The sequence below is a fragment of the Thermobia domestica genome, chromosome 8, assembly GCF_964235325.1.
Source record: "Thermobia domestica chromosome 8, izTheDome1.hap1.1, whole genome shotgun sequence".
NCBI lineage: Eukaryota > Metazoa > Arthropoda > Insecta > Zygentoma > Lepismatidae > Thermobia > Thermobia domestica.
Genome location: NC_137461.1, coordinates 168,438,134 through 168,464,127, shown reverse-complemented (window position 1 = coordinate 168,464,127; position 25,994 = coordinate 168,438,134). Strand labels below are relative to the sequence as shown.

At 38.7% G+C, this 25,994-nt stretch overlaps 1 protein-coding gene across 12 annotated transcripts in view; it reads left to right on the top strand.

Annotated features, from left to right (window-relative positions):
* The window catches only part of LOC145693344 (divergent protein kinase domain 2A), a 140,912-nt gene that overhangs the window by 75,246 nt on the left and 39,672 nt on the right, over positions 1-25,994 (top strand). For 11 of the 12 annotated variants that reach the window (XM_081769246.1, XM_081769244.1, XM_081769241.1 and 8 more), the window contains one exon: positions 5,999-6,126. In XM_081769246.1, coding sequence (XP_081625372.1) covers positions 5,999-6,126 — 128 coding nt within the window. Of the gene's footprint in view, positions 1-5,998; positions 6,127-9,149; positions 9,413-25,994 lie in introns of all 12 variants that reach the window. The other variant, XR_014132747.1, reaches the window with a different exon arrangement.

Below are 25,994 nucleotides of genomic sequence, written 5' to 3'. Positions count from 1 at the left end.
ATTTATGACAGAGACCATGTGAACTTCGACATTTTATTGCTTCTAAAAATAACTCCTCAATGGACTTCAGTTTTCCCGCATTTCGGGATGCTTGACACTAGCTTACTTTTCCTAATTATTTACTAGCAAAACAAGGTATATGTGAAGAAACATATCGTAGCACGTGTTATTCTGAAAACGACGAACCGTGAAGCTGGCGGTCCCTAATACTTTTAATTTTTGTTACCACATTACGTGCTCACTGCTGTCAAGGCTTACTTCTTCCCTACACTGGATCCACCTTTAAATCCGAGCATATCTGGGAATTCTGTTTGGAGTATGTCTAATAATTATGTCCTGTTTGTAATCCCATTGCATCTATTGTATATTGCTGAAATATTGATTCTTTGGGTTGATATGTGTGACATTCTTGACGCTGATACCAACTACCACTCCACGGGTATGTGTTTGAAATGACACGTGTTGCAGTATTTGTGTGCATCCTTCTGGGTGGCCCTAGCTCTGAGACTATGCTCTTTTTACCACACTTTTCCACTATATGAACTTTTTTCTTCATCATGAGGAATCATCTTGTATAGTTTTCAATACAGTACATTAACACCCTAAATATTATATATGGAATGTTTAATCTCTTATATTTGAACTCCACTTGTAATTTGAATTTTTAATGTGCAGCTTGTGTCAGCCATTGGCGTTATCGTGATAAAGATACCCTTGCTCTGGTGTTCCATTAAGTCGTAATCAGTGAATCAGTTTGTTTACTTCGGTTATACAGAGGCAGATTTATATTGTTTATAGAGGCCAATTTGAATGTGCCACTTACCTAAGAAGTGCCATGTTTCCACCACCGTTGTGTTAGATCTGCAGGCCACCTCTATTGACTATTACCTGGCATCGGAATTTTACTGCAGCAGAGTGCGCTGCAACTGGACCATGGATATTGCATCCCACTCCTCTTTACAGCTTTCCATAGGCTGGAGACGGTGCTGACTCGACAACGGGACAGGTGCCGCTTGAGAAGTCCAAAAGCACAATAGTTCATTGACCTGGCATGCGGACTCTTGCCAGGGATGTCACAGAAGGAAACTGCTAAAATTCAAGTTTCCTGTTCTATGTAATGATAGAATTCCAGCGGTTTTCGCTGTGTGGCTGGATGCCTTCTTTTGGTGCAATTCAACTTGGTTTACGTCTTGTCGGCACAATTTCATGCTGATATAGTTCAGTCAGGACATGCGCCTGGCAGTACACAACATTGATTGTGACGTTTCGCTCCATCTTTCGTACGAGGAACTGGCCACAATCATAAACTATCTTGAGACTTTGGAAAACTTTGCGCACTGGCGGAAGAATGTGGTTTTGCCCTTGGTGTAAACAGGCCTGTATGTAATGGCAAGAACTTTACCACACTCTGTAAGGTAAATCCGCGGCCCATCAAGGGCAACAACAAACTTTCGCTGATCATCCGCGAGATGTTCGTACACCCTCCTTCTGTTTCTCTTTCTCTCAGCTACATGATATGGTTTCAGGGCGTCCATACTGCTCTTGTGGACGATCATGAGGCGTAAATCCGTGTGAATAGCGCGGTTGATTGTCGCCTGCGATGTGCAGTATTTGCTAGCCATCGCACGAGTGTGGGGAGATTTTCGAAAGTTGTCATACGCTGAACCCAGAACTGTGTTGCGTATTTCCATACAATACGATTCACAGTGGCACGATCTGCACAAAAATTACGCATTTGACACATTTCTACGATGCGCGATACCATCGCTCCCAGAATCTTTTCAGTTTCGACGGCATCGAAATACGCTGCTCGACCACATTGCTCTACTCCGCGACTGACATAATTCTGTTGCTTGCCTCGTGTCAGTTTCTCGGCTGTGGATTGCAGGTTGTATATACGCGATACAGTTGCACATTGACTTCGGCTTAATATATATGAATCAAGCTCCGTAAATCATGGTTACAGGTGCAACGCATTTTACTATCCAGTTTTTCATTTGCAGACCGTAAGTAGTACTATAGACACCGGAAGAAGCTTTTAGTGAATTATGAAAGAACTAAAAGGTATCAATTTGAAACTGCTGGTTCTGAAAGCAAGGGTCAATATCTTACGGATGATCTCTACTTCACTCATTGAAGAAGTTTATTGTTGTGAAGCTGGTGTAGCGTCCCGTTCAGCAGCGAGGCTACATGAGACGTGAACCTACAGCTTAAGATGGATGCGAACCACACGAGCTACTGCCGGGAATCGAATCCCTGTCTTCCGCGCCGTTGAAGAAGGATGTTTGCACTATAACCTTTGGATCAATTTTTCTTTTTCATATCTGACTTTTGTGTGTCTAACTGTAATGCAATACTAAAAAGTAAATTAATGCAGTTTAAATCCTCATTTTTCCTTCTTAATTATATTGTATGTTATTTAATGTATTTTCGTTTTCAAAATGGGTGTTGTATCAGCAACTACTGTACTGACTTTGAAGCTTGAGTTAAAAATTATAGTGTTTCGTAATAGCTTCATGACCTCAGGCTTTGTCTTTTGCAGTTACTGTGTGATTTTCATAATAGTTTGTATAGTGTTGTATTCCGCAGTTGCCTTAGTCAAGAAGTTGTGAAATTTGGGGGCGGAATGGGAAATTTATGGGGAAGAATTGTAAATTTCGAGTGTTGCGCCAAGCTCTTTGGGAGGATGGGGTGGGTATCAATAAATTTGATGCGCAATTTATTTCAGTATTACTATTATTTGTCTTGAATACGCTATAAGGAAAATCAAAGATAGCAACCAGGGCCTAGAGTTGAACGGTATTCACCAGGTTATGGCATATGCTGATGATGGTAAATTTAATAGGGGATGATAGGAGAACAATAGAAGGAAATGTAGAGATCTTATTAAACGCGTGCAGGGACATGCGTTTAGAAGTAAATGCAGAGAAAACTAAATACATGGAAGTGCATCGGAACCGTAATACAGCAAATTATAGATGCGTTAAAATATTAAATAATACTTTTGATAAAGTGGATAGTTTCAAATATCTGGGATCAGTATTAACAGAGGAAAATCATATCCACGAAGAAATTAAATGTTGACTAAAAGCAGGGAATTCGTGTTACTATTCGGTTCAAAATCTCTTGTCGTCGCGAATTCTGTCGAGGAATTTGAAGCTTAAAATATACAAAACGATAATCATGCCTGTTGTTTTGTATGGCTGCGAAACATGGTCACTTACTCTGAGGGAAGAACATAGACTGAAAGTATTTGAGAACAAGATCCTGAGACGAACATTCGGACCCAAGAGGAACGTGAATGGGGAATGGCGGAAACTTCATAACGAGGAACTACACAATTTATACAGGTTACCCAACATTGTTAGGGTCATCAAGTCTAGGAGGCTTAGGTGGGCGGGTCATGTAGCTAGAATGAAAGGAAGTAAAAACGCTTTCAAAGTCTTGACTGGAAGACCAAACGGAAAACGACCATTAGGAAGACCTAGGTGCAGATGGGAGGACAATATTAAGATGGATCTCGCAGAGATTGGAATACAAAGTAGAAACTGGATGCAGTTAGCTAAGGATAGAAGTCAGTGGAGAGCTTTTGTGAACGCGGCATTGAACCTCCGGATTCCATAGGCCATAGAGTTAGTTAGTTAGTTAGTTAGTTAGTTATTACTATTATTTGTATCATAATGAAAGTGATCGACTCGGTAAATAATATTTTGAGAAACTTTTAAACTTCTAAAGAAAATTACATCAATAAAATCTACATTATAATTCTGAAATTAATAAAATTCCAGAACATTAATAGATAAATACCTATTAAATGTTCTGAAAATTTCCTTGTTGACACTTCCCTATGTAGAAAGTACTTTCGAAATTACCGATTGCATACATATGTCATTCAGCGATACTGTACCGATATTTCTGAGATTTATGTTTAAATCTCATACTGTTTCAAAATATCTACCTACCACATTATCTCAAACTTTGCTTTTTCAGCTACTTTGTGTCTTGCGCAGTAATCCCCAAGGTATTTTACAGCTGTCTTAACCAAAAGCCTATTTTGAAACACTCTTTCTGACGTCTATTTGTTTACGTATAAATATTAAAATACTGTAGTTTACATATCAAAATTCAAAGAAACAATTGTATTGGCATAAAGCAGTGTCAGAAGCAGTATTCGAATGCCCTCTTTAGGGAATTTGGTTTACCAAAACTCCTGTATACATTTATTGTGTCCGCTCGTCCAGAAGATGAAAAATCTCATGAACTACCTGATGGATGACTATTAATTTTGAAAGGATGTAGAGGGTCAAAAGTCAAAGGTTATAAAACGATTTTTTTTTTTAGTTGATGCTAAAACCAGAAGTAACAGAAATCCACTGCAATTTCTGGTTTTAATACTGTTCTATATATAGAAAAATCGTAAGAGATAACGAAAAACTATTTTTTGCAATCGATTTAGCGTCCTAGGAATAGGTATAATCTTTTTTCTTAACCTTCTACTCAAACCAGAAGTGGCAGAAATCAACCACTTCCGACTTAACGTTGATCATTGTAGAGTAAAAGTGGTAATGTATATCAATTTTTTTCTGCAATCAACCACTTTCGGTTTTAACGTCGCTCGACATAGGGTAAAAAGGTTACCGAGAAGTGGTTTTCGTTAATCAATTAAGCATCCCAAAAATATATTCCATCTCACTCGAATGTCTACTAACACCGGAAGTGACAGCTTCTGGTTTCAAGATTAATTGAGAATAATCACACCACACAATCTGATCTCCTTCACACGGTGTGCACGTGACACTGCTACGTGTTTTTTTCTTTCCTGATAATGGAATATTCTATTATCCCTTAAGGGATCCGGGGTTTTGGGGGTATTTTTTTAGACTTTCAGTCAAGGAGCTACTGCATCGTCATTATTTATCCTGGGATCATGGTTCATACCTCATTCTCTTCAGAATGAAGCTGGCTTTCAAGTGGTACCACTTGCATGCCCATATCTTATACCAAAAGAGGGAAAATTGATGTCAAAGGGAAAATTTCGGAGGGAATTTTTTTTTCACACCTTGGGCCCCTCTGGAGCGGCCCTGTGTGAACGTAGAGATCTCGAAAACATCTGATAAATAGTACTTGGTAGACTGAATGTGTGTGCCAAATTCCAAGTTTCTATCTTGAATAGTAAGGGCGGGAGAAATTTTATCAAGAATCCCCACAATGCCCCAAATTACCGCAAAAGACCATGATCTCAGGTAAAAAAATTCCTGAGACATCCCCAATTACCCTGGGGTCATGTTTCGCCCATCATTCTCTTCAGAATAGAACTGCCTTTCAGGCGGTATGACTCACGTGTCTCCATCATGTATCTAAGGCGGGAAAATCCCGAAGAAAGGGATTTTTTGCGGTAATTTGGGTAGACTGAATGTTTGTGCAAAATTTCAATCTTCTACGTGCAAAAATAAGCCCGCCAAAAAATAATGAACATAGGCTTAATAAGAGAAAATATATATTTTAAAATTATGACGTCATCACCTCCTATGCCTAGACGCAGGAAGGTGTGAAACCATACGTAAGGTCTTCTACAATGCCTCTGGACTTGAAAAACAAAAAACAAAAAAAAAAAAAAAAAAAAAAAAAAAAAAAAAAAAAAAACGGACGAAAAAGCTCAAATAGAAGAGTTATAACGCAATGTACCACGAAACACCCGTATGGTACAAATTGTACTATCGGATCCCTTAAGGGTTATATTTTATTTATCTAAGTTTTATTTATCTTAATTTATAGCTATGTTGTATTACCTCATTTTCTTTTATTTCATTGTCTACCTTATTTTTATTGTCAGTTAATAGATTACAGTTTAACATGTCTTTTTTTAGCACCGAGGGCATATAAAATGTGGACAATAACTTAGTTTCTACCGGAAGTTGAACTCAAGCTCCTAAGCCATTTTTTTAAGCCCATTAAATTAATAGAGAGAAGCAATAGTAAATATTATGATGCGTTTCAGGTGACTTGGAATCTTGGAGGGAACCTCATCAGAGCAGCTATGTGCCTTGTGATGATTGCCTTTCATTCTCACCGGAAGAGATATGTACTCATTATATGAGTGACCACAATTATTATGCAGCTTGTCAGGTAAATATTAAAGAAGTTCAATATGACATGTGTTCCTCTTGTATTTTATAATATATATATGTATATATTGTGTATTAAAGAAGGAACTTTTCTATATGACATTAACATATGTCTTTTACCCAACAAAGTGAAAATTACTAAAAATGTTGTTCCTTATCTTTACTTTCATTAGATGTCCTATTTTTTATAATGTAGCTGTCCGTTTCATTGGAGTAATAAGATTTGAAAGACATTGATATCTACCAAGATTTACAGAATTTCGAAAATTTTGTTGCAAAGAACAATTGAGAAATTTGGTTGGTCGTAAATGAGAAGGATATACAATATAAGTACTTTCTTTAAAATGTGGGGCTACAAAACTAAACAGTAATTGGTACAGTCCGCAGCAAAAAAAATTGCAACATGAGCATGTAAGTTTATTGTGAAACTACACCTAACAGCGCAGGGAATCAACATAACGTCTAAGTGGTACGAGTCACGCCAGGAGAAACCTCGGCGTCCTCCCCTGCACACTCATTTTGGAGCAAAAGACTTCATCGTTTCACAATAAACTTACATACTCATGTTGCAGGCTTTTTGCTGCAGATTGTACACTCCTGGCCACAAAAACCTAGACAACCTTCCGGAAAAGTCCAAAAGCAACCTAAAGTCTTTCAAATTTTGATAAGTCGTCTTAGAAAGAAATACATTTCGTTGTATTTTGTCACAGTGAGTAAGATACACGATATATAAAAAGAGTAGTGCGTACGTTGGCACTAAGCAAATATATAATTTGCGCGTTGAGGACAATCATAAGGAATAACGAAAGCAAACGTCAGAAACATTGCATTACAGATAATCCAAATCTACAAGCGGAAGCGGGTGGTCACAAAGAAAGAGAGAAGGAAAGTGGGTGTACATTGTAGTGGTTTCATAGCTAGTAAGCAGTGTCTCGTAGCTTTTCATTTTCATCATAGGTTCGAATAAGGTCTCTGAAGATTATTATTACGTTATGAAGAATCTGAACTTCTTTATACCATTTTTTGTAAGCGAAAAGCATGCTGCGAGTACTAAACTAAGAAAATTATGAACTCTGTCACAGCTTTGTAATATATCAGATTACAACTTATACGTATATTAACTAAACTAAATTATAACCCTTTCTTCTTTGGTGTTTACCAGGGTTCAAACTAACGAGGGAGGGAGATCTACCCTTCTTCTCAGATAATTTCCCAGGCTTGTCAAGAAATTTCTTCCTTGCCAGGGAAATATTTTCATCTCGTGTATAGATTGTTTAAAAAAAAAAAAAAAAAAAAAAGAAAGAAAGAAAGAAAGAAAGAAAAACGGAATATTCCATGTACTGTGCGTCACTTAGTTCCGTTAGAGAGGATTGAGGAGGAGATCTGTGCCGGAACCTTGTCTTCAAAACGGACTGCAAATGTTTTATTTTATGCAGGTTTAGGGATTGGTCAAGCCAGCGGAGATAAGTTCATCCTGATTTTTCTTTAAAAACGCCGAAACAGCTCCAACAATGTTAATGCGTGCATTATTGTTCTGGAATATTACGTCATTACCTGGAAACAAAATCTGGATCATAGAGTGCACATGGTCATCTAAAATGGCGACATAATCACGGGCAATGACACGACCGGCAAACATCAGCACAGGACGCACTGAAATCCTGCATATTGCGGCTCACAGTGTCACAGAACCTTTGCAGTGTTTCACGGTTGAGCAAAGACACTGCGATCATACACCTCGTTGGGCATCCGCCACACATAAACACGACCCGTGGTTTGAAATAAGGTGAACGATGACTCATCCGACCATATCACACTCTTTCAGTCATCAATGATTCATGCTTTATGTTTGCAGCATCAGTGGCGTCGTGCTAAAACGTTATGGTCACCTATTAGCAGTTTCTCCCGTGCAATCTGACCTCATATGTAAGTGTCATGCAACACGCTGCGGACTGTGGTAGTCGACAGGACGCACTGAAAACCAGCACAATGCGCATCACAGAACTAGAGGGAGTTGCTCGTTGAGTTCTTCTGTCACTTGCATCACAGTCCCACGACGGTTGTGAGTGACAGCCTGCATTAATGCTTTGTGAGTCTGTAACTGAATGCTTTCTTCGGACCACTGTTCCTTTTCACAAATATGGCTTTGGCATGAGTAAGCCATCACCACCTTGGACACTGTTTCTCACAACACATTCGACACACTTGCCACTTTTGTCACGATCACATCACATAACCGAGCGGCAACAATTTCTTCTCTTTGGAAACCAGAGCTCGCCCATTTTGCACTATCGCAGCTTGTTCAGTTCATTGCACATTACCGTTCTACTGTTCCTCACGTAGTATGGAGTTTGTCATAACATATCAACAAATTACTGTTGCCAACCTAGATATCTGATGTGTTTCCAACTCAGGTGTTTTCTTTAAATAATAATAATAATAATAATCATTGTATATTCTTATTCAATTGCTAAAAATACAATAATATAACGTGTTTGAATGTTTAGTCACAAAAAAGTTACTGGTTAAAATACAGATAGTCTTTCGGAGAATGTGGAGAGGTTTCAATGTAGTGTAATAAATAATACCACCTCTGCTAAACTTCGAAATCGAATGTAAACAAGAGTTCCAGCGTCTATGATGTTTTCTGTGGTTACTAATGGGCCATCCTTAAAAATTTCCTTCCAAACACTGTCCAGCAGAGTGGGTACGGACTCGAGATCATTCTGGAATAGATGCCCCACACAGAAAGTTCGTAATATCAGGCTATATTCTTAATATCAATTTGTTAAATAGGGTATTATTTTAACATGCGTTAATAAAATAGTTTTACATTGTTACTAATGAGCAAGCTTATTTGAATTTCTATATCTTGTTTATATGTTATTGACATATACACACAAATATACGAAGGTGGATCAAAAAGTAATGCCTCTCGGTATTTTGTTTCTATTACAGCTATTGAACTATCTGTGCATGAGCTATCTATGCCTTACTCTACTAATGTAGTCTTCTCTGTTTCAGATTAACTGATTAGGACCATGGATCTGAAGGTGAAAGAAAGTCGTCATTCAATTTCTGGCAAGATAAGGTTCCTAAGGAAATCCATAATCCTTCAAAACTAGTTATGGGAACGCCATAATGGATATCAGCAATATGCAGCGTTAGATGAAGAAGTTGATAAACGGAGAAACCGTAATTGCAAATAAACCGAGAAGTGGTCAACCGACAACATCAATCACAGATGCGAATCGAGAACGTACTAATGAATTGATTTGAGGAGACAGGTACATTGCAGTTCAGAATGTTGTTCATGCATTGAACGTCTCGTATGACTCTGCCCAAGGAATAATAACTGTGACTTGCGATATCACGAAATCACAGTTTGAATTATTCGGATGAAGTTAAAACAGCTTTAAAATCACGAGTCAAGAAGCAAATCCCTGAATTTTTCCAAAATGATTTTGATGCCTGGGTTAGACGATAGCGCAAATGTGTTCAAAATAATAGAGACAATGTTGAACGGTAGTTTTCTGTAAAAAAGAGTTCAGGCTATGATATGTAATACCTTTTGCTATTATACGTTCATTAATACATTTTTTTATGCCACAGAAGGCATTACTTTTCGATCCACTCTCATATATCAAGTTACTCCAGTATTTCGTACAGTTGGAGTCCTCACATAAGACATGGATATGGAGAGTTCATAAAAGAAACATTTTGAATATGATAGAATTGTGGATTAAAGTGCGATGTGTGCGGATGAAAATCCTAAAGTGAATGTGTAATTAAATAGTAAAGAATCGATAAATGCAGACAAAAAGTGGATATTTGGAATGTTTTTGCATAGTACAATATTTACAGTTGGGTATAATTTCCACGAATTTACTATTTTTAATACGCTGGTGTCCAAAATCCTCCCTCAGTATTTCCACCTTGTCGTGTAGGAGGGCTTGCGTGCTCTAATAATCCCAAGAGCTATGCCGGAGATAGCTTCGCTATCAGAGGGCTTCCCATGCCGGACAGGTCTTTAGGGGTAGGAGCCAGAAGAAGAGAAATATTATGGTAGTGGGAAGCAGCTTTGGCATTACCATACCGAGGCTGAAGATGATTGACATCGGCAAGGCTCAGATGTGGACAAAAACAGGCAGGGACAGGATGTCTTCTATGGCTATTTCACTGCGAGGTGAAAGGACTTGGGACACCACCACCATTTTTAGTCCCCAGAAAACAACATGGAGAGAGAAATAAGAAAATGTAATATTAGGGAACATGAGACTACTGTTTCACAGAGGGTCGTCCCCAGCAGTGGAGGGAAACAAAGCAGGATCTCCTCAGTCGTCATCAAACGAAACCCCTGCAGGATAGGAACCTGGAATGTGCGATCGCTGTTATAGTGTGAAAAAGTGGAAAACTTGAAGAAATAAATGGAACGCATGAAGATAGATATCTTGGGAATCAGCGAAGTTAGATGGCCTGATGGAGAAGACATGTGGAGCGGCGACTTCAGAATGATTTACTCAGGAGCTGTAAACGGTACAACAAGAGTCGGTTTTGTCTTGAATAAGAAGGCAGGACAGAAAGTTAAGGGCAGATGGAGATACAATGAAAGGATAGTAATGTTGAAGATAGAAAACCGAACCGAGGAATATGACGGTAATCCAAGCATATATGACTACATCAAGCTACACAGATGAGGAAGTAGAAGAAACCTATGAGCGAATAGAAGAAGTATTGATAAAAGTTCAAGACAGGATAATTTAATCATCATGAATGATTGGGACGTAGTAGTCGGCGAAGGCAAAGAAGAGAATGTAACTGGGAATTTCGACCTAGAAGAAAGGAATGCGAGAGGTGCACGACTAGTTGAGTTCTACAAAAGCCATAATCTGACTGTAAAACGAACACTCATCGAACAGCCACTAAGAAGAAGATACACATGGACAAGACCAATAGACAAAGAAAGATACCAAATAGACTATGTAATGGTCCGACAAGCATTTAGAAATCAAGTGAAGAACAGTAAGAATTACCCAGATGCAGACGTTGATTCAGACCATAATTTAGTTTTGATGAAGTGCGAACTCGGACTAAAGGAGAAAAGAGTGGTAACAATAAACAAAAGATGGAACACAATCAACCTAAGAAGAGATGAAAACACGACTAGGAAATTTGCAACTGCGACAAAGAGACGTCTAAGGTAGATTTAGTGGGTGATGGAATCAACTCGAAATGGAAAGCCATAAAAGCAGGGATTACAAAAGCAGCCGATGAGCACATAGAAGGAGAAACGAGAACCCAATATAAACCCTTGATAACAGCGGAAATATTGAAAATGATGGAGAAAAGAAGACAGTACAAGACATAAGAAGACAGTACAAGACATAGAAAAGAAGACATAACAAACAAAAAACAGGAATACAGAAGGTGCAGAAATCACATCAACAGAGAAGTAAAGAAGACCAGAGAAAACTGGACAAACAACTTGTGCTAGGAAATTCTGGAAAATATAGTCAAAGGCAATACAGAAACGACATATAGAAAGGTTAGAAAACAGTTCGGGGAGAAAATGAAAAACACAGACATTATCATAGACACGGATGGGACAACGCTAAGAAGAGGAGCAGATAACAAGAAGGTAGAAGGAATACATTGAAGAACTCTATAAAGAAGACAGAGTGAACGAAGAAGAGATAGAGAAGGAAGAATACGTCGATGAAAATGAATTAGGACCATTAATTTTACAGTGCGAATTTGACAATGCTTTGAAGAAAACGCAAGATGGTAAAGCCCAAGGAATAGACCAAATACAAACGGAAGTGATTAAGAATCTCGGAATAACAACAAAGAAGAAATTATTTAATCTTATTAATGAAATGTACATCTCGGGAAAAATACAAAGATAGTTCAAGAAAAACATATTGGTCCCTATCCCGAAGAGAAAAGGCGCACGGAAATGCGAAGAACACAGAACATTAAGTTTGGTTTACCGCTTATCAAAAATACTGTGCAAAATTATCGCGCAACGAATAGAAGAACGGTATCAGAGGACCAGTTTGGATTCAGAATAAAAAGGGGAACAAGGGAAGCAATATTAGGTCTACGTTGATCATGGAACAGCATATCAAAATAAACAAACCAATTGTGATAGCATTTGTAGATATAGAAAAAAAAAAAAAAAACCTTTTGACAACGTAGATTGGAATATCATGTTCAGAGCATTGAAGAATCTGAAAGTGGATTACAGAGACAGAAGATTAATTTACAGGAACCAGACACCTGTTATAGGAAGAGATCAAAAAGAAGGAAGAATAAATAAAGGAATAAGGCAAGGATGTGGACGTTCATCTCTCATGTTCAACGTCTATATAGAAGAGGCTATGAAAGAATTATTTGATAAAAACGAGAAAGGCTTAAAAGTAAATGATCAGGTTTTCAGCACAATAAGTTTGCTGATGATATAGCACTGATTGCGGAGAGCGAAAAGCTTGCAGGAAGCAGTTTCAAACTTGAACTACCAACTGGAAAAAAAATGCAAAATGAAAATAAATAAGAAGAAAACCAAAGTGATAAACTGCACAAGATCAGGATAGGAAGGAGAAAACTTATGGTTAGATGGAGAAAAAATCGAAGACATTAAAATTTTCCCCTATTTAGGAAGTCTAATATCCTCGGACGGAAGAAGTGAAAAAGACGTAAGTTCTAGAATAGTGCAGGCTAAACGAGCATTCAATAGGAAAAGAGGACTCCTAACATCAAGAAATATGTTATAAGAGGACGTTTGTAAATGATTTATTACGAACGTGGTATGGAGCGTGGCGCTTTACGGATCAGAGACGACATTTGGAAAAGCTGAAATATCCAAACTGGAAGCGTTTGAAATGTGGTATTGGCGCAGAATGCTGTGCATATCATGGACCGAAAGGAATAGGAATGAAGGCGTACTAAAGGAAACTAATGAAGGACGACAGATCATAATGATAATAGGATAAAGAAGAAATAGCATGCTTGGCCATCTTATTCGGCACTCCGATTGGATCACTGTGCTGATGAAGGGAAAGGCAGAAGGAAAATCAAGGATAGAATACTTAGATGTAGTTACGAAGAGAGACCGTATCAAAGTATAAAACAGCTCTCTCAAGGGAGAGAAAAGTTTTAAAATTTCCATGTTTCCTACCAAACTATAGTTTAGGTGAACAAAAAGAAGGTTTTAACAAAAGAAACACTGGTCAATGCTTAAAACCCACTTATTTTAAATTATGATTTGTAACGGTTTCGGATATCTAACATATCCTTCCTCAGACGTTGCAAATTATAATTTAAAATAAAGTGGGTTTTAAGCTTTGGTCAGTGTTTCTTTTGTTAAAATAATCAATCCAAAGCCATGGATAGTCTTACTAAAGAAGAAGGTGTCCAAAACTTAAGGACGAAAATAATTTTCACATACTGTGTCATTTCCAAGTGACGTAGATCGGTGAAACTTGAACCATACATTGAAAATAGTGCTACAGTATGATAAAGGAAACAAATGTAACAAACACTTGATTAGAAGAACGAAAATGGCACTTTATACAGAGATAGTAACTTACACTAAAGTCAATACGGCTCATGATGGCTCCCTGACATTACAGAAGTGAAATGGTCCTAAGGAGGGTATTTGATCACCCATCTACGTGCTCCCATGCTGCTCACAACGTTGGTAATGAATTGTGTAATGGAATTCCATTCCTTCACCAGCGCTGTTGATAATTGCTGAATGGTCCTTGGTGTATCTGGATAGGCTCGACGGAATTCAAGCCTAGGAAACGAGGAGGCCAGTCCATCACCAAATATCCTCTCGTTCCAAGAGCTCCGCCAGTTGTACTGTTCGATGCGCTTGTGCATTATCATCCATAAAGTCGGGAAATAGTGCACCTCTGAAAAGACGCACATGGGAAGGAGTAGTGTCACAGTAATGTTGACTGGTGGATATACCGCGTTTAGAAATTTGAAAGTCGATATGACAACACTATGCCACATTGTGCAACATTAAACCATACAAAAACACCTGGACCCAAAATGATCATGTTCGATCGTGTTCCTGGGTTTATTGTGTGTTTCCACAAGAGAACGCTACCCCACTCCTCTTCGGTCCAGTCTTGATGCTATTAGCACCACCGCAAACGGTGCAGCCGATGTGCGGGTGTTAACGGAACACAACGTAATGGCTATCTGGAAAAGATACTACCCTAGGTTGTCGACGTGGAACGTGAAATTAGGCGCCTTACATATCTTTTAGGTGAGTCGTGACAGTATAATATACACAACTTATCATTCTCGGCACGCACCGTAATGTTCACTGACGTTCCCACTGGTCTCGTTGCTAGTTCGGATTCCACTTTAAACTGTAGATCCACGTTCCATATAGCCTTGGTACTAAAAAGCAACGCTAAATTCCACCGACTCATCCATTTTAGTATCCAGTTCCAGTAACCAACGAACTAATCTTATTGCGCGGTAGTAATTGGGACATCTGATCGCACTCGGTTATGATTGACTGGGACGTTACGTGACTATCACGTATAACTGTCCTTAATTTTCACATGGATACATTGGCCGACTCCAAGTCTTGGGAGAGGTGTACGAGACCACCTTTGTTAAATCTATAAAATTGATAAATCTAATAATTTGATATGGTAGTATAGGACCAGCGTATGTACATCTGTAAGTTTGGTTGGTCTATCTCGTTCCCTTCTATGCAGTTGGGCAACTTTCAATTGAATTAACAATAAATCTGTGAATTTAATTGTTAATTGGAATTAACAATTGAAGTAATGGTCAATTGTTAATTGCAATTGGCCATTAATAAAGGAGAATCAATTGCAATTAATCAATCGATTGAAAGTAATTACAGTGGGAAGTAATTGCAATTGATTTCCATAGCAATTACTTTCAATTGATTGATCAGTTGCAATTGATTTTCACTGATTAATTTTCAACACTGTAGTTCAGAGAGGGCGTGGGGCAATGAAAACTTTAGCCACGACCAACTTACCTACGACCCACCATGACCCACTCTCACCCACTGTGACTCACAGACCCGCCAAACCCATTGTCATCAACTCTGACCCCATGATTCACGCCCTCTTCTCTACTGACTAAAGAGTTTAAACATGTAATAAAACAAAGATATGAAATTATCACTCATCGGAGTTTGAATTTCTACGATCAATCGTTCAAGCACCGCTCTATTACAATAACGGTGTATCTGACCTTTCTAATATAAACAAAATAAAGAGTTTGTTTGTGTGTATGTCTGTCTGTCTGTGTGCGGCCTGTGGACCAGACGGGTGGACCGAAAGTTTCGAAAATTTGGTCACGGGTAACTTGGTCTAGGCCCCAGATCAAGACGAAGTTTATTTTTAAATTTCGAACTAGGGGGGTCTCAGGGGGCGTTTACCGGGACCGGCCTGGGGACCAGACAAGTTGACCGAGAGTTACCAAATTTTGGTCACGGATACCTTGGTCCAGGCTCCAGACCAAGGCGAAGCGTTTTTGACAAAATTCGAACTAGGGGTCTCAGGGGGGCGTTTACGGAAACATGTAAAAGTAGTAGAAAATGACCGATATTAGTGTCAAATCCATAGTTTTCGCTGTCGCTGAGATCAATGGTGAAACTCCGATCGCATTAACTTCCAAATTCACTCTATTCGGCTGCGGACCGGGGGTCAACGGGGAGGGATACCGAAACGTAAAAGTAATCCAAAATGACCGATAATAGTGTCAAATCCATAGTTTTCGCGGTCGCTGAGATCAATGGTGATACTTTCATTAGCGATGATTTTCAAATTCAGCCACCATTGTATGCGTGCCGGGAGTCACCGGGAGTGGAGTATTGCGAGACATGTAAAAATAATGGAAAATGACCGATATTAGTGTCAAATTCATAGTTATCGCTGGTGCTGAGATGAATGGTGATACTCCAACAGGCGTTGATTTCCAGATACAAATCCCATCGGCTGGGGGCCAAAGGTGGTGGTTTTCTTTTTTTCAAAATTGGAACCAGAGGATCATTGGGGCGTTTACCTTGATATGTAAAAGCAGTAGAAAATGACAAGTTAGTGTCATATTCATAGTTTTCGCGGTATCGGCTGGGGGCCAGAGGCGATTTTTACACAATGCGAACCAAGGGGATCTAAGGGGGCGTTTACCGAGACATGTAAAAGTAGTAGAAAATGACTAATATTTGTGTCGAATCCATATTTATCGGGGTTGCTCAGATGTATAGTGACACTCCCGTTAGTATTTACTTTCAAATTTTGCCCCCATCGGCCTTCCCAATGAAAACACATGTACGTTGTTGGATATATATTCACACAAAATATATCCAATTTTAGAAATGTTTCTTAATTGTTCTTCCGTTGTGCAGTTTGTTTACATTGATATTATATCTGATCCGTGCAAAGAACGGGCATACCAGCTAGTACGAAATGGTAAAGTGTTTCTCATGGATCAAATTACAATGAATTCAGTTATATAGATAATTATTATAAATATCATTGATAATTATTTCGTTGTTGAATTATAGATACTTTTCAGTGGAAAAAGAATAAAATTTGAAAGTCCCAAACCAAGGTAAAGTAGACCAACGTGAAGGGGAAAAAAAAGTATAAAATTTTCCATATAATTAAGCGTACCGTACAAACTTAAAATTTCCATGTAATTAAGCTTACAGTACAAATTGTATGACTCTTTTTCTCATAACTTGATTTCCTTGTACTCTGAACGCTAAACACAAGCTTCAGCAATTATTATAATAGAAAGCAGTGGATATATAATGCGAATCACTGTATTTTTTGTTTCTCAACTAACGTCGATCGTTTTCGATTATTTTTTCCAAATCAACCCACTACCAATTTCCGTACGTAGAAAGCCTCCCCTTCACATAAAAGAATTTTTTTTAAAATACTAGGACACTTTCACTTTATTTTTAGCTCCATAAATTGATATCGAGTTTAGTGTCGAGCCGAGTTTGACAAATAGCTCAATCGTTCAGCTCGTTTTAACTCGTTTTGAAATCATGATCTGATTATACTGGAAAGCGAAAGCCATGAGAAATGTAAGCAGTAATGTGGAATACTGCTCGAGTGGTGCTCACGACAGGGTTGCATTTTGTCTCGTACTTTGAGTGCATCTCGAGGGGTACTTTTAGTGCATCTCGTCTCGTCTCGATAGCGAAACGATGATAGATAACGAGACGGCGTCAAATGCCGTGAGCACCGGCGTCATTAACTTGTTCCGCCACCAACGAATTTCGAGATGGTTTCTTTTGCATCGTTTTATGCAATTTTGTACGCATATTCCCACTTTTTGTGCGTCACCGCGAGTGGGTCAAAATGGGCCTACAAATATAACGGAACAAGTTAATGCTGTTCCACCAACAACGAATTTCGAGGTCCTTTCCTTCACATAGTTTTGCACGTGAAGGAAACGATGACGTTCCTTTCGCATCGACTAGTGCCTGTTTTGTACCGTTTCATGCTCCCATTTCGACGTTTTGTGCGTTACCGGTATGTCAAAATACGCTTCCAATGTGTGACGAAAATGACCCACTGTTCCGCCACTATCGAATTTCTAGGTCGTTTCTGTAGCATCTTTTAGTACTTATCTCTTTAAAGTTTTCTGCGCCTATTTCCTCGTTTTGTGCGTCACCGGAAGTGAGGTAACTGGGTCTTCAAAGTGGGAGTTAAATGACTCATTGTTCCGCCACTATCGAATTTCGAAGTCGTGTCTTTCGCATCGTTTAATGCCTGTTTTGTACGTTTCGTGCGTCACCGGAAGTGGTCGAAATGGACCTACGAATATAACGAAACAAGTTAATGCTCTTCTACCACCAACGAATTTCGAGGTCGTTTCCTTTACATTGTGTTTTGTGCGGCTATTTCCAATTTTGTGTGTCACCGGAAGTGGGTCAAAATGGGCTTCCAAGATGAGACGAAAATGACCGAGAGTTCCGTCACTATCGAATTTCGAGATCTTTAATTTCACACCCTTTAATGCTTGTTTTGTGCGTCTATTTCAACGTTTTGTGAGTCACTGCAAGAGGGACAAAATGGGCCTCCAAGGTGGGACGAAAATGACCCACTGTTGCGCCACTGTTGAATTTCGAGGTCGTTTCTTTCGCAACGTTTAGTGCCATTTTTGTGTCGTTTTGTGCGTCACCGGAAATGGGTCAATGTTATCCTACAAATATGGCAGAACAAGTTCATGCTGTTCCGTCAGAAACGATTTCGAGGTCGCTTCCTTCACATCGTTTTGTGCGTGTTTTCCACCGTTTTGCAAGCCTGTTTCCACGTTTTGTGAATCAATGGTAGTGGGTCAAAATGGACATTCAATGTGGAAAGAAAAACGACCGACTGTCCCACCAGTATCGAATTTCGAGGTTTCTTCTTTCGCATTATTTAGTGCATGTTTTGTACCATTTCTGAACATATTTTCACGTTTTATGCGCCACCGAAAGTGGGTCAAAGAGGACCTACAAATGTGACAGAAAGACATATTCATCCCGCTTTCAAGGCCCATTTTGACCCACTTCCACTGTCGCACAAAGCGACACAAATCAATCACAAAAAAGGGTGAAGGAAACGACCTCGACATTCGATTGTGACGGAATTGCATTAACTTATTCCGCTATACTTGTAGGTCATTTTGACCCATTTTCGTTGCCACACTAAAGTGGAAATAGGCGCACAAAACGGTACGAAACAGGCACTATACGATGCGAAAGAAACGACCTCCAAATTCGATAGTGACGGAACAATGGCTCCTTTTCCTCACACCTTGATTGACCATTTTGACGCATTTTTGTTGATGCTCAAAACGTGGAAGTAGGCGAACAGAACGGTACAAAACACACACTAAACGATGTGAAGGAAACGTCCTACAAATTCGTTGGTGCCAAAACAGCATCAACTTGTTCCATTATATTCGTAGGTCCAGTTTGACCCACTTCCTGTGACGCACAAAACGTACAAAACAGGCACTAAACGATGCGAAAGGAACGACCTTGAAATTCGATAGGGGCGAAACAATGAGTCATGTAACTCACTTTGATGGCCCGTTTAACTCACTTCCGGTGACGCACAAGACGAGGAAGTAGGCGCAGAAAACGGCACAAAACATGCACTAGTCGATTTGAATGGAAGGACCTCGAAATTCGGTAGTGGCGGAGCAGTGGGTCACTTTCGTCACACCTCCGAGGCCCATTTTGACCCTCTTCCAGTGACGCACAAAACGTCGAAATAGACGCACAAAAGGATACGCGATGTGAAATTAACGACCTCGAAATTCGATAGTGGCGAAACTCTTGGACATTTTCGTCCCATCTTGGAAGCCCATTTTGATCCACTTCCGGTAGCGCACAAAACATGAAAATACGCGCTCAAAACAAGAAGCCGGTACAAAACGATGCGAAAGAAGTGACCTCGAAATTCGTTAATGGCGAAACAGTGGGTCATTTTCGTCCTACCTTTGAGACTCATTTTACCCCACTTCTTATGACACACAAAACGTGGAAGTAGACGCACAAAACGATATGGAGGAAACGACCTCGAAATTCGTTGTTGGCGGAACAGCAATAACTTGTTCCGCCATATTTGTAGGCCCATTTTGACCCACTCGCAGTGACGCACAAAAAGTGGGAATAGGCACACAAAGCGACACACACGCACAAAAGATGCAAAACAAAGCACGTCGAAATTCGTTGGTGGCGGAACAAGTTAATGACGCCGTGAGCACCAATATAAGTATATACTGTAGTTGTTACCGTCAAGGCTGAGAACTTCACGGTCCAATTTCTTAGCCAAAGCACAACCCCACAGGGATAGTGATGTCAACCGGCTCGGCTCGGTTCAACTCAGCGAACAGCTTGAAATAGCTTCATTGGGATGACCCATCGACTGGGCTCAATTGAGCCGATGGCTTGAGCCGGTTCGGTAGGAACGAATCATGGACTCGGCTCAATTGGAGCCAATGGCTCGAACCAGCTCCGTTGAAACGAGTCCATCGGCTGGGTTCGAGTCAGCTCAACTGAGCCGATGGCTCGAACCGGATCGGTTGGGGTGAGCAATCAGCTCCGTTCGGTTCGGCTAGAGTGAGCCATCGGTTGGGTGAGGTGTTGGCTCGGATCACTTCTCGGTTCGGCTCGATAGTGAGTGAGCTGTGAGCAAGCGGCTTGAGTCGTTGACAACCCTAAACCCGGGTCGAGCAGTTTTGAACACGTTTGGCCGGAGTCCTATAACTTTTAACAATTTTTGGCTCGAGGCCAAATACTTGCTCCTCCTGAACTAAAAACCTAGAACCTCGTGACCGATGTCCTTGCCTCCTGAAGACTTCTTGAGGACCGAGATCGACAGTCAACTAATTTTTAGTATTCATATACAAACCGCCCATATTTCAGTTTTACACACGGTGTTATAATAATAATTAGTTATTGTAGTAGTAGTAGTATCATTGATAATTATATTGTCTATGTAGGATACTTGAAGAGAGTAATACTTGGAACTACACAAAAGATTTAGCTCGAATTGGCACATTTTGGCTCGACTCGACTCGAAACTCTATCCGAATTCGAGTCGAGTTGGGGTAAATTTTTCGAGCCGAGTTCTCGAGTCGAGCTCCAAGATGTCTGCTTCGAGTCGAGTCGAGTTTTTTTTTTTTTTTTTTTTTTTAAACTCGCTCGAACTCGCTTGTGCCCATCCCTATATGGGAAGTAGTTGACCGGAATAGACCCTTTCCGGTACCGAACGCTTTTGTTCGTCAAGACGACTTGACATATATTTATATACTGTATGTGTGCAAACGCTTGAAACACCCCATCCCTAAAACCTGTATTAGGTAGCATGTACGGGAACTGGCTGATCAGAATTGACCAATTTCAATACTGACCGTTTGCTTTTGTCAAGGCAAAGTGATTGATATATATGTTGCATGTGTGTAATCGTTTGAAATACCTCACCCCCGGAAAAAATATTATGTACTATGTACCGGAAGTAGTTGGCCGGAAGTGAGTAATACAGGTACTGACCGCTTGTGTTCGTCAACACTAGTTGATTGATATATACATTCCATGTGTGCAAAAGCTAGAAATAGCAAAATCCTGGAAAATGTATTAGGTGCCCTGTGCCGGATTGACCGATCAGAAGTAACCAATTTCGATACCAATCGCTTTCTTTCGTCAAGGTAAATTGATTAATAATTATGTTGCACGTGTGCATTCGTTGAAAATACCTCACCTCCAAAATATGTGTTAGGTACTGTATACCGGAAGTAGTTAACTGAAAGTGAGCAACTGAGGTACCGACCGCTTTTCTTTGTCAGCACGGGTTAATTGATATAAACGTATACGTTGCGCGTGTGCAAAAGCTAGAAACACCTCAAACCCTGGAAACTGCATTAGGTACCGTGTACCGGAAGTGTATGACCGCAAGTGACCAATTCCGGTACCGATCGTTGAGTTGATCGTATATATGTTTCATTATTGTAATGATTGGAAATACTCCACCCCCGGAAACTGTATTATTCCCAATTAGCCCCTAATTTTGAGACTTTTCTAATGATAGGATCTGATTTCCTAATCGCTGATTTTGTCGGCAGTCGCTGTTTTTCTCGGCCGTTGTTTTAGCAGTCAATGTTCTGTCCATAAACTGTATGCTTGACGGGCATATAGAGTTCTTTCGAGGGGGATAGAACAATAAACATAATACATTTAAAAAATACTGAGTTTCACGGCTTTCTTCCCAGGAGGCGAAGGGATGGTAGTTATCCAGCATTTCATATAAGTACCTTATTTGAAATATGTAAAACAGTAACAAGTGGACAACACAATATACACACATCTTCTTATCTTTAGTTTTAATTGCTGATTTCAGTTGCAATTAACAATTACAAGTTTCAATTGCAATTAACAACTAAATGTTTCAGTTGAACCCTTGAGATTGACAATTAACAAGTAAAAGTTTCAATTGCCTGGTGACCAATTAACAATTGACGAAAATTTAATTGCAAATTTTATGATTGAATTTAATTGCAATGAGTAGCATGTTGACCTAACTTCTGGCCCACTTTTCCCCCCACCCCCTAACTAACAAAAACTATGAAGCCACCACTGACCATTGTACTTTAACACAGAAGGATAGCATAAAGCCCCCTAACTAACAAAAACTATGAAGCCGCCACTGTGCACTTTAACACAGAGGGATAACCCAAAGTGAGATCGCATATGCTTTTATGACATTTAAAATTATAATAACTCTATAACATAAATAAATTTTCAAAGTAAAAAGCAGCAAAACCTGTGTACAGGTGGACCTGAGAGGACTTACGCCTTTCTCTTATTTGTTTGTTTGGTTTGCTTTTGGCTGCCTCTCAGGCTCCTTTTTCTGTTTGTTTCTCTTTCTGCTGCTGCTTCTGCTGCTGCTGCTTTTGTTGTGCCTCCGTTTCTCTTTCTGCTGCTGCTTTTGTCGCTGCTTCTCTTGTGCCTTCGTTTTCTTTTCCCGACTAGCGCTAGTCTCCATTCACGTCAACTCAATCTGATTTGCTGCTTATGGATGAGAGAGTGAAAATCCTTCTTCTGGCTTGGAGGCGACTCGAACCTACGACGTCCACGCCGATAACTACTTACAGCTGGCCAGACTGCAAGCGAGCGAGCTCGGCTAACACTACGCTCAAGAAATCAAGTGAAAATCGGGCCTTATATATGAACAAATACTTCTACAAGCAACGCCATCTATTAGCAAAGTGATAAACTACATGATATACAGCGCTATCTACTGAGTAGCTGAGTAACTTCTTAGAATGTCCACCTAGCTAGCAAACATCAATGTTCAAAAAAGAAAAAAATGTCAGTGTTGCCAACTCACTTGCCCAATATTATAGTGTTTACCCAAAATATTTTTAATAGGGTAGTCTTACGTCCCCATAGTTATAATGTGCTAACTCATCAAATAAAAAAGTTGGCAAATTTCTGATAAAAAATTATGAGTTGGTATACACTGCAAAAAATAAAATTCATAAATTTGAAAAATAAAAAATACTAGCATAATCTACATAAAATTCTAAGACTTTTTTAAAGAATAACATTTTTCCGAAAACTCAAAAATAAACCCGTAAAAAATTCCCGAAATTTTGATTTTTTCTAAAATTCTCTGTAACTTCACCGAATATTAACCGATTTTTGAAATTCAAACGATATTCGACAGAGAAATAAATTTGCCATCTTTTGACTGTATTGTGGGTTGCATACCTCTAAGGATACTATTCCGAATTTGTTATATCTCCGTTGTTTATTAACCGATTTTCAAAATTCAAACGGCAGTCAATAGACAAATAAATTTCCTATCTATCGAATGTCTTATAAGTTGCATAACTCTAAGGATATAATTAGAAAAACTCAAATAAATCTCTTATTTATACATGTATCTTTAAAATTCGAATGACATTCAAAAGTACTGCTTCTCCTTATGCATTGTGTATGTTTAAAGATTTCAGTTTTATGGCTTTATAACCATAAAACACTTAGAACATACTTAAAATTACAAGTTCGGATACTGATAATGGAATCTTCTGTTAATCTCGTTCTCTATAGGAAACAATGACTTCTTAAACTCTGTCTACTGATCGTAATTCAAGCTGAATAGACAACCGTTAATATCAAAAACAACTTGAACTTCGGTTTGCACATTTTTCACAATTACATTGAAATTGTTAGTCAGTATAAACTTCTTTTGAGGATCCATTCTAATCACACCATTTTTTGGTTCTGACAACATATTTTTATTCATTTTCATTCATTTTTGGATTTACATACAGAACTCAACAGTTGGATAGTTTTCTTTTAGACCAGTGTATTTGATTTTTATTCCATCTTTAACGATCTCATCAATCATTTTATCTGTTAAGTGTTTTGTAAATCTAGGTGGAAGAAATATCTTAAACTCTTCACATTCAACTAAAATGCTCTTCCCAAACTTAGTTTTAATCTTTTCTATTTTCACAATCTTATATTCTGTATTTAATTCTAATTCTCTTAATCCAATAACTTGTTTTTGCTCAAGACTTCCAAGCTTGTTTAAAAGTTCAATGTGACTCGCCATCGTATTTATTATATAGAAAATCAAAAATATTTAATCATTTTCGTCAATTTCGTTTGATGGAAAAACTTCCATAAAACAATCGTTAATGAAAACAGTTTGAGGGTATCTTTTCGATACCCTTATGCCCGTTGATATTTTGCTAACTAACTAAAACTCTTCTACTACTTTCTCATTCTTAGGATCATATGTAAAGTTCTTTCGCCCAATTAAAATCGCATAACAAATAGTATTAGCAGCCACAACTTCAGCAAAGTCTACAACAATCTTAATGTTTGTTCTTTCATTTACTGATACATTCTTCCTCTTACTACAATTAATCACATACATTGGTCTGTTGTCTATAAACTCTTTAGGGTCATAGTACATTTCAGTGTTGCCACACGTTATTCTCTTAAACGCAGTATAATCTTCGTACATCTTAAAGTAATCCTTGTTAGCAATATTTAAGTTTCTTGATTCTTTTGGAAATACCTCATTCCTCCCATTCTTAAGATAGATATTCTTCACCTTACAATGATCAAACTTACTTGCATCTGCTGTTTGTTTGCCACTTCTATCAGTTTGGAACATTACAACTACGAAATCAGGCATATCAAATTGTCTAGAATTAAATTGAGTAGTAACATCAAACTCTAAGAAAGAACCTACAACAGTCTTTTGAACACATTGATAAGTATGGAATGAAAACATGATTTTGGGTTCTTTAAGAATATTCAATTTTAACTTGTTTTCGTAATTAGACTCATATTCAACAATAGGCATTCTTATCTCCATACTTTTTATTGTTATTTTTCCATCGTGAGGAGCTGCTCCCGATCCAGTCCATTTGTACAAGACATCGTTATTGTTGTTAGCTTTTGTAAATGTTATTCTCAATCCGCCTTTCCACATAACCTCTTTATAATCACTTAAGAAGCCTGGAATTAATCTCAATGGATACAAAACACTAAAGTTCTTTCTTAGACCAAGTTTATCATCTGTTTCAAATCCTGCTTGTTTTAAATATTCAACTTCTGGCTTGGAAATCTTTAATGTTCCGACAGCTGTAGATGTAATTCCAGGTAGCTCGATTTTATCTATAACAACTCCATGCTTTCTAACCTCAATTTGAGAAAAGAAGAATGGGAAGAAGTTATCTACAAGTTTTATAGTATCGTTTGCACCAAATGTTCCTCCAGCTGATGCACCAACAACTTCAAAAGTCATATGACAATCTGCTTTGTGTGGGTGTATAAAACCATCCCCCACGTTGAAATCGAACTCAATATCTTTGTTAGCTTCATTCAAATTATTAAATGTTCTTGTGTTAGCTTTAAAACTCTGTAACTCATAACTCTCAATATCCATTTATTATAAAGAAAATCTTGAAACAGCGCTTTATGGTAAACACCATCAAGCTATATAAATATTAGCATTGTCGTAAAGTCGACCGAGGAAAAATTTTCTGAAACTTATAACCCCCATCCCAACTTAACCTTAGCATTCATAGCAGTACCAACCCCAAAAGCAGCTAATCGTTCACCAATTGGCGCATCACTACTAAATGCTCTTTTCCATGCTTTAGTTTCCAGTTCCTTATCTGCAGTATGTCTCGACTCTGTATCTTTATTGTCTCTGTAGTATATATCGTGTTCTTTACAGGCCTCATCTAATGGGTTAATACCTTCATCACCTCTTTCTAACCTTTCTTGAAGCTTCGTAAAAGGCCCACAAAATCTGAAGCCAGGTATATGTAACT